General features: G+C 32.4%; 1 protein-coding gene across 7 annotated transcripts in view; it reads left to right on the top strand.

Moving 5' to 3' along the window:
* Positions 1-19,019, top strand: part of LOC113518222 (cytosolic carboxypeptidase 1-like) — a 73,626-nt gene that overhangs the window by 14,011 nt on the left and 40,596 nt on the right. For 5 of the 7 annotated variants that reach the window (XM_031913096.2, XM_031913098.2, XM_026903029.3 and 2 more), the window contains 17 exons: positions 10,426-10,508; positions 10,599-10,689; positions 10,777-10,851; positions 11,442-11,609; positions 11,932-12,063; positions 12,145-12,276; positions 12,925-13,068; positions 13,627-13,824; positions 14,203-14,458; positions 15,044-15,291; positions 15,369-15,564; positions 16,129-16,260; positions 16,807-16,927; positions 17,223-17,430; positions 17,741-17,913; positions 18,298-18,435; positions 18,747-18,925. In XM_031913096.2, coding sequence (XP_031768956.2) covers positions 10,426-10,508; positions 10,599-10,689; positions 10,777-10,851; positions 11,442-11,609; positions 11,932-12,063; positions 12,145-12,276; positions 12,925-13,068; positions 13,627-13,824; positions 14,203-14,458; positions 15,044-15,291; positions 15,369-15,564; positions 16,129-16,260; positions 16,807-16,927; positions 17,223-17,430; positions 17,741-17,913; positions 18,298-18,435; positions 18,747-18,925 — 2,674 coding nt within the window. The remainder of the gene's footprint in view (positions 1-10,425; positions 10,509-10,598; positions 10,690-10,776; positions 10,852-11,441; positions 11,610-11,931; positions 12,064-12,144; positions 12,277-12,924; positions 13,069-13,626; positions 13,825-14,202; positions 14,459-15,043; positions 15,292-15,368; positions 15,565-16,128; positions 16,261-16,806; positions 16,928-17,222; positions 17,431-17,740; positions 17,914-18,297; positions 18,436-18,746; positions 18,926-19,019) is intronic. The other 2 variants (XR_003402278.3, XM_026903030.3) reach the window with 2 other exon arrangements.

The raw sequence follows: 19,019 nt of genomic DNA, 5'->3' as shown, positions 1-19,019 counted from the left end.
ATACTCTGTTATGTTTATGGTGCTGCTCATGTCTATAGAGGACGGTTACCACTTTCCATGAGGAGGGCCGTCAGCTTGTTTACCATTCTAAGTTACATAAAAAAATATCTATTGTGACATTCTAAATAATAGTGACATGCATTAATAGATAATACTCAGATTAGATATCTCCAAATTAAATTACTCTATATCTAATACATTTATTATTACAGCTAATGTCAATGTCACAGCGTCAGTTAATAAATCTCCAAGGTATTGCATCTAGAGTTGGCTACAGTAAATCATGATCAAAAACAATAAATAGGGTTTTCTACTGTCCTCCTTAACATCATTTTATATTACCTTTCCTATACAAAGTTTTAAATATTGATATTCAGCGAAACAGTTGAAAACATGAAATAAACTGCTTATTATTAGGCATAAAGCGACTGACTGACGTGATTCGATACATATTTCATAGTCGCCGTTTTAGAAAGCAATATTATCACAGAATTGATCACGGTGCAACTGGCTAGCGTCGTCGACGCATGCATAATTTGCAACTTTATTGATTTCCTGATCTACATTACAAGGTTAGAACGTTTATCGTGATTCTCGAAATTACTGATATGCATATCTCTGTTAGTGCATAATTAATAAAAACAGTTTTTTTTTAATGCAAAATGTTGCAATAATCAATGGATTTTTGCCAAACAGACGGCGCACTTGATGCATAACGGTAATCATTACCTATAGACACGATAATTACAAAATACATTGTGATATTCGTGGTGGTACTATTGTGCTGCCATTCCTATATATAGTAGCTAAGGATATTATGCCTCAGTGCCCTGCAAATTCATTAGCATATACCATTTTTTAAACCAAAACACAGCCATCCAAACACAGCTTTGCGGCAGAAACAGAAGTGGAACAGAAATACTCGAGCAACTACTTTTATACAATACCTCCCTCTGGAAAGAGAGAGTTTGTTAGGAATGGAATTTGGCAGCCCCATTGCTAGCAATATACCCTATTAGGTCGACCTCCACGTGGTTCCCCCTGGAAACCATCGTGAACAATTATTAATGAATTCGTCACAATGGGCTAACTGACCTGCTTTATCCTCACCTATCATCCTTCACTGGTGCCCCGCCAGTGTATACCGATAGCGCGGGTGGGGTTAACATTCCATTAACACCAATTAAAAAAAAACCTAGGGTATATTGCTAATAATGTGACTCATAGTCCGCATTACTAACACTCCCTCCCCTTCCCCCTCCCAGTAAGGTCTTATTGGTGAGACTAATCTTTTCATGACAACAAATTGTTATACAAGTAGATATAATAATAATAATAATTAAGGAAATATGATATCATGGTCATTATTATTATGTTAACGTAGTTATGAATAGTTTTTTTTTTTAATTCAACTTTTGAAATGTATTCCATAATTTGAATACATAAACATAACATACTATACGGACGATCATTAAAACCGCTCTCTGGCACCGCGCCCAACGTTTACTTTTGACGGCATCTCTCACTACATAAGTATACGGTGAACACAGAAAGTGATAATGGACTATTTTCTTTTTTGTAAACTGGTACGAATTCGCTACATTATGTAATTCGTTTTGTTGAGAAACGCCAGTTTTATTTTTTGTTTTGGACTATTTTATCATCAATCTATCGCTTGTTTTACTGGTTGTTATCTGTAAATCAATTAAGATAAACGGTATATGTTTAAATTTATTCAAAATATTTCCTTGTCGTGAACTTAAATATATAGAATTGTGCATGAGTGTATTAGGTACTAGAATAAATAGTAACGCTGTGCTATTACTATGTGGGAATAAAGCTCTATAATTTCATCTTATATACTTTTTACTTACTAGGTTTTTTTTTTTACTGGATGATAATGGAATGGTAATTCCGCCTGCGCTAACGATATACGCTAGCGGCGCACCAGTAAGGGATAATAGATGAGAATGAAAAGGTAGGTCAGTTAGCCAATCGTGATGAATACACTGGGAATTCAGCACGATAGTTTCCAGGGAGGACCATGGGGAAGTCGACCTGGTTGGGTATATTACTAGCAATGGCACCTTTAGTTTTTATTACTAATATATATGTATCTTGTATTCTCTATTTATTGTATTTTGTTTCCGCCAATTCACAATTACTTACAATCGACTTCAAAAAGTAGGATCTTAATTCCGTTGTACTTTGTTTAAATTTGTTACCTCATTACTAAATAAAATAAAGTTCTTTTTTTTATCTGGAAGAAGCAGATAAGTCCCATAGATTTTAATTGAAGATAGTCAATTTTGTTGTCAATAATTACAACAAATTTAAAATGATTGCGACTTAGCAACAGCTTAAGTACTATTTTTATTCATCGAATTAAACGTTTAATTGGCATGCTGTCGTTTCAGCCGCAGTAAAAATAAAATTGCGGATTATGTCTGACGGTATCTGATCTATATCGTTATTTATTGCCCCGTATCTTTCTGCAACTTTTAACAGAATTAAACTTTCGCCAACTTTTTTGCGTGACGAGGCAAACTTAATGCTAGCGTAAGGAATAACCCTCCAGAAGTTGTTTCTAGTTAGTTCAACATAGATACTGTTAACTTCATCAATCTCTATCAGCATACTACAGTAAGTACAGGCTGTTGCAAAATTGATGGTAACATTTTTTTATGCAATTTAGTATAATATAGTTGTTCAATACAATTACGTGATTATACGTAAGTATGTAAAATTGGCATTATATAAACTATGTACAACGTGACAGAAATTTAAATACACAGACAATTTTTTTTAGTTTTAAAACAAATAAAAGGGAACACATTACCTACATACCTATACGGGCCGAATAAATACGAGTACATTTTATTTAAATGAATTTAATTACCTGGGATTTAACTTTTTTAAACAATTTCTAACAATTATTATTATATCTTATATTTGTAAATGATATTAAGTGTATTTATATACGAATATTGTTTTTTATTTTTATTTAATCGCCTAAAATAAAAAAGAATTGAAGTACATACCTTAGTGCGTGTATCATGCGAAGGTGAGCGCCGGACGCTAGATGTTGTATTGATTACTAATTTAGGCGAGCAGTAGGGGTGTTGGTACAATGATCCTTAAACTTTGAAAGCTTCTGCAGTCTACATTGTGCCACGTTTAGACTTATGACTATCTTATTACTTTCTAATAATAAAATACAATACATTTTTATGTACAATTAGCTGCAGTGTAGTGTACAAACAGTAGTACCTTCCAGACTAATTACGAGTACAAAACAGGTAATTTCGATGAAAAAGATGAAAAACTTTTTAGTCGATTACGGGATATTGTATACATTGCGTAAAAACCATCAATGTAAATTGTAATTTGTCGGCTTCTAATTTTTATAGTTGTTGTGGGGTCGTATAAATAAAAAATCGGACTGTCTTTATATTAATTTGTATTTAAAATATATACAGTAGGTACTCGGAGAGACGTGCACTTGCAATACTGTTGTTTCACAGAAGGGCCAATGTTACCATGTGTAAAAAATATTTTATACATTTTATAAATTATTATTTATGTTACCAACATACATAGATGCATATAATACGAGTATATACATAACTTATCATTTTAACGCAAAGCTTCTTGTTTAGTATCTACCTACTTAAAGTACATGAGACATAGTTTCGTTGCCTTTTTTTCTAAATGTAATCCAATATTCTCCCTTTATTTAAATTCTCTAACATATAATACATACGAGCATGTGGGCCACATCCTGAATTAAAACATGGGATATATTAATCAGACATGAGAGATATAATTCAGACAAGTCGCAAGTAACAAATCATAAATTTTATTCTACAACGTCACTAAGTATTTTTAAAACTTATCATCATTTATTAACGATATGTATAAAAAGTAATTTTTCTGAATTTACTTACTTTTTTATCGAAACAATTGTCGGAAACGCCAAACATAGTAAGTTCATAAAATTTCCCCTTATACATATAAACAGACAGCGTGACATTAATGCTACTACCAACTGAAATAAAACAAAACGATAAATCATCGAGGTGTCATTACTGCAGCTATATCGCGTGTCTGGGGAACATGCCACGCGGTTGGTGCAACGGGCCGTCGGCCAAAGCGCCGCCGTGCCCTCCCCAAGTGTTACCATTAATTTATTCTTGTTATTGGAAGTTTATTATTCTATCTATACAGGGTGAAATTGAAATGGTTAGCGTATAGCAAAATATAGAACATATTAGGACAGAAATTTGTTAATAAAAATTATAACTTTCAAGAAAAGAACATATTCCTTTTTAAAAGGCCCCCAGTCTAAGCTACAATGCTGTGGTATTGTGGGTGCTCATAGGCGGCGGCAGTCACTTACCATCAAGTGAGCTGTTCCCCCAGAGAGCGAATGTTGTAAGGTTATAAAAAAATTCGAAAAACGATAAAAAATTTCGAGTCTCCCACACTATAAGTTAATATGGGAGACTCGAAATTTTTCAACATGTGAACTTTTTCGATTCTATACGCTAATATAACACTAATGTGTATTATAGTATCAAGGGATTTCTGTTTCACCCTGTATATACTATATCAACGCCATCAGTACCAGCAGTACCAGGCCACAATTACCGATCTATTGTTACTTCCTGATTTCATTTACATACAAAACGTAGTTTCCACGCACCGCTGTGTATTTTGGTGTCTACAAACAAACCTAGAATTTATTCAATTAATATGGTTTTAGTTTAGTTTTACCAACTTCATTCATGGTTAATTTGGTCGATAACAAAGAATTAGTGCATGTCGTAAACAAGCGGTAATCTATTTTAGATGTGTTTATTATGATACAAAATAAGATTTTCCATGACATTGATCAGTAGCAGGCGTGGTATATGTATTTATTTTTTCTTCATGCATTTTCGACGGTCCCTTTTTTTTCCTCAATCCTTTCCTCCATACCGTAAGTGACGGAAACCACCAACAAATGTATTTCCAAAGAGGGTTGACGTCAGACAGGCGGACGATCGTAAAACTATAAGCCAAATCTTTTTGTAATATGGATAAAAACATATTACGCCGACCCCAAATAATAATTAGGATAAGGGTAGGAAGATGATGATGATTGGTTATTTGTTTTTCTATGTTTTTTACCCGATTACTACAACAGAAATGTTTCGAGTGTATATACATATTATGCACAGATCTTCGAGGCAAATAGCCTTATAGATTTTAATTAATGTCGCTCGATCGTCTTAAACTTTATACTTCAGATCTTTTCCATTAATTGAACGCGCTATACCAGGAAATGATAAAAAATCGATATTTTATTACCAATACATACGTATATTAGTCTCGCTTTTAAGATAAACGATGTAATTGAATCAATGTGAGAATAAATACTTATACTGTATATACCTATTAAGATCATTTTACTAGTTTCGCTACGATTAGTAAATATGTATATATATTCTTTATCGCAATACTATATGTTTTATACAGTAAAAATAACAGAAGTAATGTAAGTGAAGGTGAACTACTGTAGATAACATATTAAAACTAAAAGTTTCTAAAAATGTTTATATCTTTATAATACATATCTGAATATTATTCAAGTCTTGGATTAACATATCGGTTATCTAAAAACGGACAATTAATGAATCAATTGTATCAACGCATTTCAATATTAAATCAATTTTATAGGATTCAGAAACCGCTATATTTTTGACGACGCATTTCTAAAGAGACATCTATAAATTTATTATCTAAGAATAAAACTTTAATGAAGCAGCACATTGGCACATAACTCATGTTTTATTTTAAATGACTAATTAAAACGTAATCAATTCTCTAACTTATAAACACTAAAATAACATGCGGCTATTGTTGAGTGGAAGCCAAGCTCAATATTTACTTGTAGTAGCCATATATACCTAGTGAAGTACCTATTTTTAATTTTATTTACAAAAGTGCACAACTGCATCGAATAAATTAACCTTCAACTACTTAAAATGTACATTTTGCGTCTCGGCAAAATTTTTTTCGAAATTAATCATTTAAATATAAGACAAATAAAAAATATTATGATACAATTTAATTTCGATAAAAGCTATCTATCTACCAATTTTGTATATTAAATATATTTTAAAAAATTACAAACATTTGCTTCGCTTTCTTTCCATTGTGCGAAACCCAAATAAAGGGGGGGGGGGGGGGAAAGGAAGTGTTAGTGATGAAGACTGAGAATCCCATTGCTAGCAATATACCCAACCAGGTCGCCTCCTCGCGGTTCTCTCTGGAAACTATCATGGTTAATTCCTGATGAATTCATCATGATTGGCTAACTGATCTGTTTTCATTCTCATCTATCACCCTTCACTGGTGTTCCGCCAGCGTATCCCGTTAGCGCAGGCGGGGTTACCATACCATTTTCACCCATCAAAAAAACCCCAAATAAAAGTCTATTCCTATACAATGAACATGCCTGAATCTAGATTATTAGATAGTACAATGTTCAAAAAATTCAAAAAATAGTACAATGTTATAATTAATTAAAATTATAACATTGTACTATTTTTTGAATTAATTACATGAAAAAAACCATAATGTAATAAATAATAACTACTATACTATTATAATTCATGATCTAAGGCATCAAGTAACTACAACAGCTGTACTCAAATATGATTTGTATTTGAAAAACAAACACTTCCAAGATATAAAATATAATTTAATTATGTTATCTAAAATTAAAGTATAATTGTTTAAATGACCCATTATTTCCTCTATGATTATTATGCCAATCTTGATTTCGTATTACTTATTTATTTGGCAGCTGGAGACAGGAACATGTTTACAATTTTGTCATTGGCATACATGTGTCTCGGGTGTCATGATGAGTGTTTTGAAATACTCTCGAAGACCACTTGTAGCCATACATCAAGCTGATGAATTGTTATCCTATATATCTTATAACATTGCAAATATATTTATTGACTACCAACTATACAATATATATACTATACAACTATAGCGCAGTGATAGCAACCCGCTTTCGGATTCGTTTCTCAATCGAGTCAATTTAAGAAATCGGCTTTAAAAAAAGGAGAGTACCTACTATTAATTCGATTGTATTTTTTATGTTTATTACCTTAGAACTCCCTCATTTATAAATCTATTTTTTTATACCAAAAGGATAAAGTATCAGATTGCTATGGATTGGATTGGTCAGATAAACATTCAGAATATTATTTTTATACTCTATCTAGTAGTGTGGAGCTAATAATTAGTATGTATAAATATCTACCTATTTAAAACAATGATGCTTCTCCAAATCCCCACAGATTATAATATAAATAACTGAAGTTTTACACTGATTTAGATTAACATGTTTTGAAAATTTGGTATCAGCTGTTTGATGTTGAAACATGTTTTAATTAGTGTTTATTAATGTTATATAATTTGCCATGTTTTGGTAGTTGATATACATTATATTTTTTATTTAGATCTGACATTTTTAACTCGTCTATTTATTTTCATTAGAGTTTGTATTAAACCTTGAAAAACATCTGACGCTGCGGAGTGACCGAAACATGCTTTATAATCTCCCGTCGGTCTGCGCGCCGCCAGCTTGTTGCCATGCTCTCTATATTTTGTTTGTTACCTATATTATTTTCATTATATTCAGTTTTCAGTGTTCCGTCCAGACCTAAATGTATCTATCTGTGTTTATATCCAACCAGTATCTTTTTCTTCAGAATGGTTCTAACTAAAATCTCCACCAAGTAGTTACTAAGGTCTATAATCTTACTTCTTTATACTATATTCAAGTTTTTAACTTAATATAATAAACAACGTATAAATCATTTACTTACTAACCTACCTATTTACATAGTGATATTGCGCATAATATAAACCAATAGTACACTAGGTTTTTTTAGAATATTTTTTGTATAAAACCAAATATTGTGGTAATGATCACTATACTATACTATAGGTAAAAAAAATGCACTTAGTGCATTACTCAGTTAAATGAGGCAATCATGGCGGGTTCTGTTGTTCTTATGATTATGCCTCAATACAAATGACTACATCCAATTTGGTATAGTAGTTTCTGGATAACATCAGAACAAAAATATAGACAGACACAAAATAAAAATAAATTGTTTTGGCTTCTACTGATCTTATTAAGATCCTTCATATATTTTTTTATTAAATATACCCCAGTACAGTCTATTTACAATTTTATTATATTAAGAAAAAATACATTTTTTATATTACATTGTAATTAGCAGGTATTGTACTTAGATTTATTAGATAAATAGAAAAAAAGGATCTTAATGGATAGACAGCAAGGTAATCCTAAAAATGTTCTCTTTGTTGTAAGTACGATATCCTAAAAACCAGAATTAGAACCAAAATAAACACTTGTGCGCTGTATTTACTAGATACTCCTCATTTTAATGGCGAATAAGTCAAATTGGTAACAGTGCTACTGACATGTGTTCGGAGTGCCCTATGGCATATCGCCAACAGCAACTAAATGTATGTACAAAATTTATCTTCACTAATCAATTATGTGACTAGGGGGTCTTCTAATTCCTATTTTTGCGGAACAAATACCGTACTCGTCATTAAATGTTGACACTGTCCTGTGACGTCACTCTAGCGCGTATCCTACTGGCGGAAAGCCAAGATCAACGCGTTCGAGACGGCATGTCATTGCCACTATCTAGTAACCACTAGGCCACTTACTGCACTATACAATATACACACAAACAATAATGTACTTGAAATAATTTATGGCCACTTCCGCGGTATTTGGCGTACTGATAACTTCTGTTATGTGTCTCTACCTGTAATTTCATTCGCATTTATATTGATATTTAATCCACAACCATATTTGTATCTGATTAATAAAATAAAAATTAATTTCTTCTAATATTAAAGAAACAAATTTTTATTTTAATTATTTTTTGTAAAACATACAGCAACTTACCATTGATACCTCAGACTACCCCATTTGGGTTTGCAGTCGTAAACATATTAAAATTTTTTTATACGGAGTTTTTACTGATACAAATTGGATATACCAAGACTACAATGAAAATATATTACAAAAAAATTGTCAATAATATTCTTTATATAAGAGACTGAGCAGCATAATAATGTCCAGCCGAAACTGCTATTTTTTCTACTAGTTTGTATGGATAACAATGAGTTTATATAAGCGAATCTGCGAAAAGGAATTAGTTATATTACAAAATAAATTGTCTTATATATTCGAAATCAGTTTAAAGATTCTTACCGACGACAGAAAAAATGTCAATAATTTAAATTCAGAACGAATTTACTCGTATCAACATCCAGTAGGTATGCATGGTTTTGCGCAATTATACGAGAATGTGAATATATACGAATACATTAATTTCAGTCGATCAGTATAAAGAGTAAAGACCACTAGTCGGCCTCCGTTTGTCGCGCCTACAAAACATCTCGCGGAAGAGTTCAGGCGCGGTCGTTTGTGATCAGTACCGACCACAGAAGAGGGAGGCATGATCAGACAAAGCCCGAAGACACCTAACTACAAGAGCGTTGTGGGCTCAAACAGGGCTTCACGGAAGCCACACATTAATAAAGAGTTATGTCAAAAAAATTCGAGACTCCAGTACTCCACAGTGTCCATTTCAAGTCGTTGCGGATGCAGTCAAAAAGTTGCCCAAAGGCGGCGGTAGATTGAAACCGGCCCTGCCCATAATCAATACACTACTCTCTCAGAAATACTTGTATAGGCCTAACAAATATATTAAATGTCAAATCAATCAATTACACGTGACAAACGATTTAGGTATTATAGATTGGCATCTCTCCATTACAATTGAATGTCGAAAGAATTTAAGATTGATCTGAATATGTTTAGATCGTTAAATGCAGTTTTCAAATGTTTGTATGAAGTCCAAATTCATGGTTGCACAGAATTCGCATACATGTCAGGCCTTCAAAGTAGTATTTCTGGCCTTTAATGACCATCGCATCATGCCAAATACTAACTTTCTTTCCGCTTAATAGTAAAATCATCAATAATAGGTAAAATAGTACAACTTCTTATTCTTATCTTTCTTACTACTATATGAATGACTGGTCTACAGTCTAAGTCAGTGGGTCTATTAAAACTGAAATCTTATAAAGGAATGCCTTATATAACGTGATGAGCACTAAAAAAAAGGTTTTTTGATATTCTGACAGGAACAACAGACAAAAAAATATATTATTGTGTACATATCTATAATTACTCTATAATATCAGAACACTTGGACGGGATTTTATTTACCTACCTAACTTTATATTTTACACTATAAGTTGTTGAACAATTACTAATTATATATTAAACAATATAATTTTTTTTAGATAAACATGTACGACAAAGCACGTTGGATAAATTGTGGAACAAACAATCGGGAGCGATACAAATGCTGCTCTCCATACTTGAAGTAAGACCACAAATTATGCTCGTCCCAATTCATTTGGATATTAAATCACAACTTACGAATGTAAATATTAAACGTTTCAAATAATTTCAGAACACAAGAGACACAGCCACTTCTACCTACATAACATCCATACTGAGAGAAGTTTTGTGTTTAAAGCAAGGAAAGGGGAAAAAAAGCTCAGGTAAGATATGCATTTTACTTATTTAATAAAATCTCTTAAGGGCTTGGAAAACACGATTTATTTATTTATTTGATAAATTATCAATAGAAGTACCGTCATCAAACAAGAAGAAAGAAAATAAAAAGGCAGGCAAAGAAAACAAAGCGCCTCTCGTTAAAAAGGGTATGTGTCAAGTGTGGCGCTTATTTCCTTGGCTGGATTCTCAGATTAACTGGCCACTAAACTACATAAATCTTGTCACTTTTTGATAAGTTGCTTTGCATGTTTATTCCTATAATATTTTGTAAAGTATGTTGGTATATAGTTATTCTGTCAGTATTGGTTGGAATATATATACGAGTTTATCGCACTGTAATATTCGAGATGCCTGGAATACTCACAGCTGCTGTACTAAATAACCTTTTTGCTTATGTGACAGACCAGCCCACTGACATTTAAGACACGCTCACTTAAACATTGCTTGACATTGGATATGTTGACTATTCGACCTTGTAATCTGTAATATTAGAATGACAATATACATGAATATTATTCAATTGTCTTTTCACCGCACTGTTATCTTCGATCAAATTAACATACGCATTTAGACAATGACCGTAATATAGGCACTGACTTCGTGGGCGTTTCGTGCGCTTTGTTTTATAAATTGCCGCCCAAATCTGGCTTCTTTAATCTAATATTATCTCCTTGACCTCGAATATATTTATCAAATTAGGCTAGTCAGACAAATAAGTCGATATCAATAATTTCAGTAAACAACCTCGCGAGACAACAGTGCGCGCAACACTTCATATCCTTAAACGGGTCGCAATCAGTGCTCCGCACTTTGATTGCCACACACGGGAAACGCGATGGCAACGTTGGCACTGAACTGATGCTGCAGGACCTCGTCTGGATCCTCGCCTCACTGGCGCCTAGAGGTATATATCCTAACACTTACTTATCACTCCAATTAATAACCGAATCTAGCAAGAGTGCGCCCAAGATTTCATATCGATAAAAGGAACACGAGTAATTATAAGGAAAAATTATTGATACAGTGCACGACAAACGAGATCGACGCTCGGGAACGGAATTAATATTACAAGATTTTGTTTGGATTTTGGCATCACTCAGTTCTCGAGATTACGACTATTAATCATTACAACTTAATAACAATTTATTATATAAGTACAGATATTTGTTCACAATTTAAACGCTTGAACATGAGTGTTTAATAATTTTCTCTTAATCTAATTTCAGATCCCAAGTTCGCAATGAAAGTTAAAATGCTTGGATGCGTAAGGACAATACATCTAATATTGAAAGGTCACTTTACAGACAATAAATTAATTTTCCCCCTATTAGTAATAATGAAACAGTTAGCCAAAAATGGTAAGCCAGTGTTTTGTTTTATTGCTATACTGATAGATAGTAATAAAAAAGTATTAAATCAAAATATTGAAAATGTTGTAGTTGTCACAACTTCCATTTTGATCCGAGATGGAGTGATCGCCACATATGAACGGGTGCTGGTGAGCCTAGGGTTCATTCCAACAGCCAGACTCCGCTTGTGTTTGGACGCTATAGACTACTTCAGCAAAAATAGTTAAGTGGAAACAATATACTTATTTATCGAGTTGATTCGATACATTTCGATGTTCAATGTTTATTCATGTAATGTAATGTTTGTTCATTAATGTAATTAATGATCTATTTCAGCGAATACAATAAAATTTTGACAATGTTCACTATAGATTGAAGTAGGTATCACAAAATAATATCTGCCAAAGTTTTACACAACATCACAATATTGTTAAGAGGTCAATTCACATACAAACGATTTTGCATAATACTAAATTATCATTTAAAAAACTTGCAAATAACGCACAAAAAGTTAATCATGCAATACTTGAAAATTTGAAATTTAGTGTTAAAAAAGTATTTGAAAATATTAAAAGTTAAACAAAAAATTTGGTATCGATTTCATAATACCACAATATTTGTGATTAATTTAAGCCCAGCTAACTTACCTGTCAACTTTTAGTTCACTACAGAATAATTAATTATAAAATGATAATTCGGTATGCAATATGTAAAACCGTATGTTTCTTTGATAGATATCGCTAGTACTGACAAGTGCCCTGTTAAGCGTAGTGGAACATCACATTCCAAGTTATTGTTTCTAATTTATATGTTTGCATGTGGACCGGGCTCTGTGTATGTCACACAATCACACGTACGTAACTCACACAGAAGTGTGCTGCATGCAGATCGTGAAGACAGGCCTAAGTAGCGTGCTCCTCCGAGTGTTCGACCGGTGGGACCGCTACGAGGGCCGCATGAGACTCAAGATATGCGCTCACATATTGCAGACCCTTCAGCACTTATGCAATATAAGTATGTATTTTTCAATGGCTTCACTCCTAAAAATGATGATATAAAAAAATACAACTGCAGTCCCGTTTAGAGAGAATGAGAGAGAAAAAAAGCCAGAAATAGAAAGGCCACTTTGTTACCATAACAGTAAACAAAATTCTAAATCATATTATAATAATATTATAAAAGGTCAACATTTGCCAAGTAAACCATCTGAGTGTTAACCGGAGAGTTGATTAGAAATGTAAATTGATACACTAAGTTTGGATGTCAGCCAGATTCGCAGACAATTATGAGTATAAATATTAGACTAGTAGACCTGTAGATCACGTTATTGTAATACATATAAAAATATCGAAGTTATGCCAATGTTTAATTTTCTGTTATGTCTCTAAATCATTTTAAATTGTAAATAATCACGTTATTATTTTTAATGCTGAAAGCATATATTAGTATGGTTTAATTAAATTCTTATAGGAAGCAAATCTTTATTAATAAATATTTATTCAATTAATGCAATTGTAGAGCTTTAACAACATATATGACAATATATTCTTATTGCTAATTACAATTTTTCAGAGGCTGGACGTCGAGCGTTGTGCACAAAGAAACATGTGCAGACACTGCATCGATTTTGTTCACAATGTCCAGACGAGCCAGAATTTGACGGACTGTTAGCTCGCGTATGCTCAGTAATCACGTTGTGTCTTAAACATCAAGCCTTACCTGTTCCTGCCTCTAGTCCAGCTTCTTTCAATCTTAGTCCAATTTTAAAAGGTAACGTATGGTTAAATTATTTTATTTTGTAACGTATTACTTCAAAAAGATTAGTTAATAATTACTAAGGATATCTACCATTCTATTTTTCTCACTTCCCTAAACTTCTTTAATTAATGATGTATATATTTAGATATTTTATTCTAATTTGAATAAGTTATAAAATTTCAAGATAATGTAACAATTTGAAGATAATCATCTTAATTATATAGTAACTGTATTACAAGGCTTTAATCATGTAAATTAAAGTAATAAGTAAGTATTCCATATGGAGGTAGTCCATTCGGCTATATAACCATAATTGGGAACAAACCATCTTGACATTAAATTTGTTGTGTTGTTTGTATAATTATAAAAAAATAATGTATCAAATTACAGGAACAAACACGTCGTGGCCTTGTCATGAAGATGAAGAAGACGCTGCAAATTCTGATTCGAAAACTTTTAACTCGGATCTCGACGATGATGAACCTGACACTGACGTAGAGGCTGATGAATTTCCAGACATAGATTTTGATGAAGAAGTTAAGACAGATGCAAACGATGAAGACAAAGTTCACACTAAAAGCGGTGATAGTTTACAGAATGCACTGTGGATCAATCCTAATGAGAGAGATTTAGAAGACTTAAAAAAGTATATAAAATACTGTTAACAATAAAACTAATCTAATATAGTGTTATTGCTGACTTCCAGCGTCTTACTTATATACTATATTAATGTACCACGGGAATACTCAAACTTAACAAATTGTAATATACAAATACATTATCTACTGCTGGCGAGCTAACTGATTACCGCAGTCACCAGTTACTTAGATAACTTATTACCCTTAGATCATATAGATAGAGCATCGAGTGTCAAAAACGGGTCAACTTTTGTCAGCTAATTAGTTGACTCGTTTGTTCTACATATATACTTGCTCACAAAATGTATCTTGAAGTATCTATATTCAATAATTTTCTAAATAAATTTTTACCCATTTAAAAGATGCAAAAATTATAAAACAAAATAAATATAGAAGTTATAAAGGAAACACTGACTATTTATCACGCAAAATTGTATGAAAAAGTTGACCCGCTTTTCTCGAAGCATTTGTATGGAGACACTCTATCTATATAATCTTAGTTATTACCATATAAAATACATAATTGTTCTCATTGATTTTTTAATATATTAACTACACTTTACTATATTATTTCACGATTAATTTTGTTACAGATATTTTATATATTTTAAAGAATTTGGATCGTACAATAAACAAATAAGACTTGTTAAAAGTCGTTCCAATTCTAGAGGATCAATATTAGAAGATTTTTTGACATCGCAAGCGGGAAGTAATAAAAACGTGCCTTCACTAAATCTTTCATTAACCGCTGTATTAGGCAACACCGATTACGATAGTATTATGGGATCATCACAAGCGACTTCTTTTCTCCAAGGTTTTCATAGAATTCATGAAAGCGCTTGTAAGTTGACATAACATTGCCATATTAAAAATTATGTTTACCATAACCATATAAGTAATGTTTTTTATTTATTACAGCTACCACATCATATTCATCTCTAAAGATTCACAAAGATATTTCCAAATATAGTTCGTTTGCAGTAGTATATAGTACAATATCATCAAGAGTTAGAAGTGTAATACCCTTTGTAAAAGTAGCATATCCGGATATGATGGGCGGTCAAAGTTACAATCAACCTGAACCTCTTAACAAAATGGAACGTTCAGCTTGCAGGTAATATAGTCATAGTAATGTTTTACGTTTCGTTACTAAAGCATTATATAGCCACACCTATCTACTTCATTGTAAATGATTAATTATCTTTAATGAACAGCCTATCTATGGATGTGTGCCATACATAGCCCGCCGTGTGGTCCCGGCATAAAATAGGCTATCCCTTCCTCACCCGTGAGTGTTATAAGAGGCGACTATGAGAAGGCGAGGGATGGGCTGCAGCGTCCCTATTAAAACATCTCCAAAGCCTAACTGCGGTTGCTAATCCGCCTACCAAGCGTAGTAACTACTGGCAAAACTCCCTATGAGAGAGGTTTATGCTCATCAGTAGACAGTTAAAGACTAAAATGATGATGTCTATGGATACTTGTAACTTATGTATTAGTTCTATATAAATTTTTTCTATTTAATAACTGATATTTCTGCGAAGCGTCATTTTCAATTTTTATATATCCCCCCAGAGACATCAACTTTTGAACATGATAGAATGATTTCAATATACCTTAAAAATATTATTTTTAACTATTGTTAGATACTTGTTAAGGTTTTTTTATAAATTTTCAGAATTAAACTACTTTCCTGTGTTGATCGTGCTATCAATCCTGAAGCTTATATGAATGAAGTAGTTTATGATCTAGATCAACTTTGTAGCAGTAATGTAATCAATACTAATGCGGACACTACGTCCCAAAAAAGGTAAAATATTATGTTATCGTAAAGTCAAATCTGTTACGAGATTGTCAAATAAAACCGAGTTCAAGTTGCTTTTGTCATGTAACTTATATCCAGTACAATGGAAATCTAAATAGCTCTTTAAATACCTTATGTATAGTTATGTTCTTATGTATATAGACAAAAGTCTATATTTTTACCATGTATTTTAACAAAAACAATAATATTAAATTTTATAATCAAACTAAATCTATTCACATATTTCTGTGCTTCGCTACATGTTATAAAAATCGTACACATTAAATGATGATTGACTCATTCTTTCAAACCTACGTATACTATTACATAGCTACAGATATATATAAAGAACCAGATGGTAAATATGGTAAAGAAATAACTGCAACTATATAATAAAATAGTACGAAACCTAAAACGAATGGGAGGTCGGAGACTTCTGTAGTACGTAGCATCTTGTATTTTATAAATAACACTGTCTAAAGAGACAGTATTTAATTTCACTGTGATGAATTAAGCTCATTTGCCTATTAAAATTATTAACTTCAATTTCAGTTCAGACAGTTTGTTTTTAACCAATAATGATGAACAAGAAATTACAAAAGTCAACTGTTTTTCATCGCGACTTAGCTTCGAATCCAGATTTGAATCTGGTAATCTGAGAAAAGCTATTCAGGTAATTGTATATCATGGTAGTATAATTGCAACAAAAATATATTAATAAATCTCAACACCATATTTATTATCTAATATAGCTTTATTGTTACCTTAGATTCTAACTTTCTGCCATCTATCGAGTCTCTCTTTCTCTCTCCAACACCAACTTTGTGCATCGGATATTATAAAATATACATAATATAAATAATTATTAATACCTCTATTGTAATGAAGCTATATGTAGCATTTCAATTAATTATCCAAGTATAGCTTTTAAGTAAATCCGTAATATAAACTAGAGCGAATAATTTCAGATAGGTCCAAGAGAGTATGAACTGATTCTCATGCCGGATGTCAACTCTAATAAAAGACATCAGTGGTTCTACTTCGAGGTACGGAACATGCAGAGTGGTCGGCCCTACACCTTCAATATTGTCAACTGTGAAAAGTCCGACAGCCAATTTAATTTTGGCATGAAGCCAGTCATGTATTCCGTGAAGGAAGCTGTAATGGGCAAACCAGGTAAATTCGAAACTGTCACAAAAGATCACATAATCTCACAAAAGATGACCTACAAAATAATTAGACAGTCTATAAACATCTACTATGAAGAGATTTTTATAGGTATCAAGGAAAAGAGTTCCACGCAGGTTAGGCTATAAATCATAGTTCGCTATATTTTTAATTGTAGGCGCTAACTGGAGTTATTATTTAAATCTAGATCCTTTTAAAAATATAACTACAAACTTAAGTTTATCAAAACTTCATTGTATTGATAATATATTTTACTAATAGCTCACTTGCCATTTTAAGTGTACAAAAATGGTTTCAGGATGGGTAAGAGCCGGTTCGGATATTTGCTACTACCGAAACAGCTACCATTATGCGAACCAGAAAAATCACAACAAATGTTACCTAACCGTTACCTTTAATATTGAGTTCCCGCACAGCAATGACGTGTGCTATCTCGCCTACCACTACCCATTCACTTACTCTATGATGATGGTAAGTTGAACTTGATATAATTTTTTAAAATTAGATTTTAATTATTATTTTTTGTTATCCACTACTGAGCATAAGACTTAGCTACAAGAAATGGACTTGAGCGACCTACATTCTGCACCCATTAACTCCTTGCAACAAATTTTAAGTCGTCGTTTCATCTTGTGGCGAATCACATTGTACTGAGTTTGTCTTTTAAAACCTATTTAATGTAATTATTTTTATTTATAATTACTAATTATTTTTGTTGAAAATTAGTATCTGAACTACATATAAACTTTACTCAACAAATAGCATGAAATGATTTATAAATAAACAGACTTACAAAAGATTACTGTAATCCCATTTATATTAGATGAGCTAATTATTTATAATTAATTATTGCAGACCCGAATTTGGCAGTGGAGCTTACAAATGCCTTCTGGAGCGTACCTTCGCGCGGAGCCACTTTGCTACTCACTGAACAACAACGAAGTTCTATTACTCACTATAACAGCTGAAGATACATCAACAAATCCTATTGTGGTTTGTATTCCTTTTATTCTCTACTACCCTGTATAGAACTTAATATATAACTCCTTGTTTCCTAGTATGGCTTTATCTAAGATTTATATTATTTTACCAGATTTATATTTATATTACCAGATATATATTCTTGTATAAAAAAAATTTAAAATAGACCGTTACATCTCATTCACATATATATTGTACATAAGGTTTGTATGTACAAAATTTCATGGCTTTAAATTAACAGATTTACGCTGTGTGTTGTGAATCAGCTAGTGTTACTAAGGAACTTTTATCTCGTATAGTTACAACAATACGATTTCTAACAGGACAGAGAGATAATATTCTTGACGGCTCGCGTTCACCCGGGCGAGAGCAACGCGTCCTGGGTAATGGACGGCACCCTGGAGTATCTGCTAGGCGCCTCAACGGCCGCCGCAGCGCTGCGAGCCAAGTACGTCTTCAAGATTGTACCGATGCTCAACGTCGAAGGAGTCATCAATGGTTGGTAAGTAATTTAGTATCCATTTCAGACTAGTAACAATGAAGTGTATAACTGTATACGCGGAGTGTGTTTAATCAAATATTTGACACAAATTCTA

The sequence above is a fragment of the Galleria mellonella genome, unplaced genomic scaffold (genome assembly GCF_026898425.1).
Source record: "Galleria mellonella isolate WM207_F2 unplaced genomic scaffold, CSIRO_AGI_GalMel_v1 utg132, whole genome shotgun sequence".
NCBI classification, from domain to species: Eukaryota; Metazoa; Arthropoda; class Insecta; order Lepidoptera; family Pyralidae; genus Galleria; species Galleria mellonella.
Note: the sequence above shows the minus strand (reverse complement) of the source record. Positions and strands in the feature narration are given on the sequence as shown.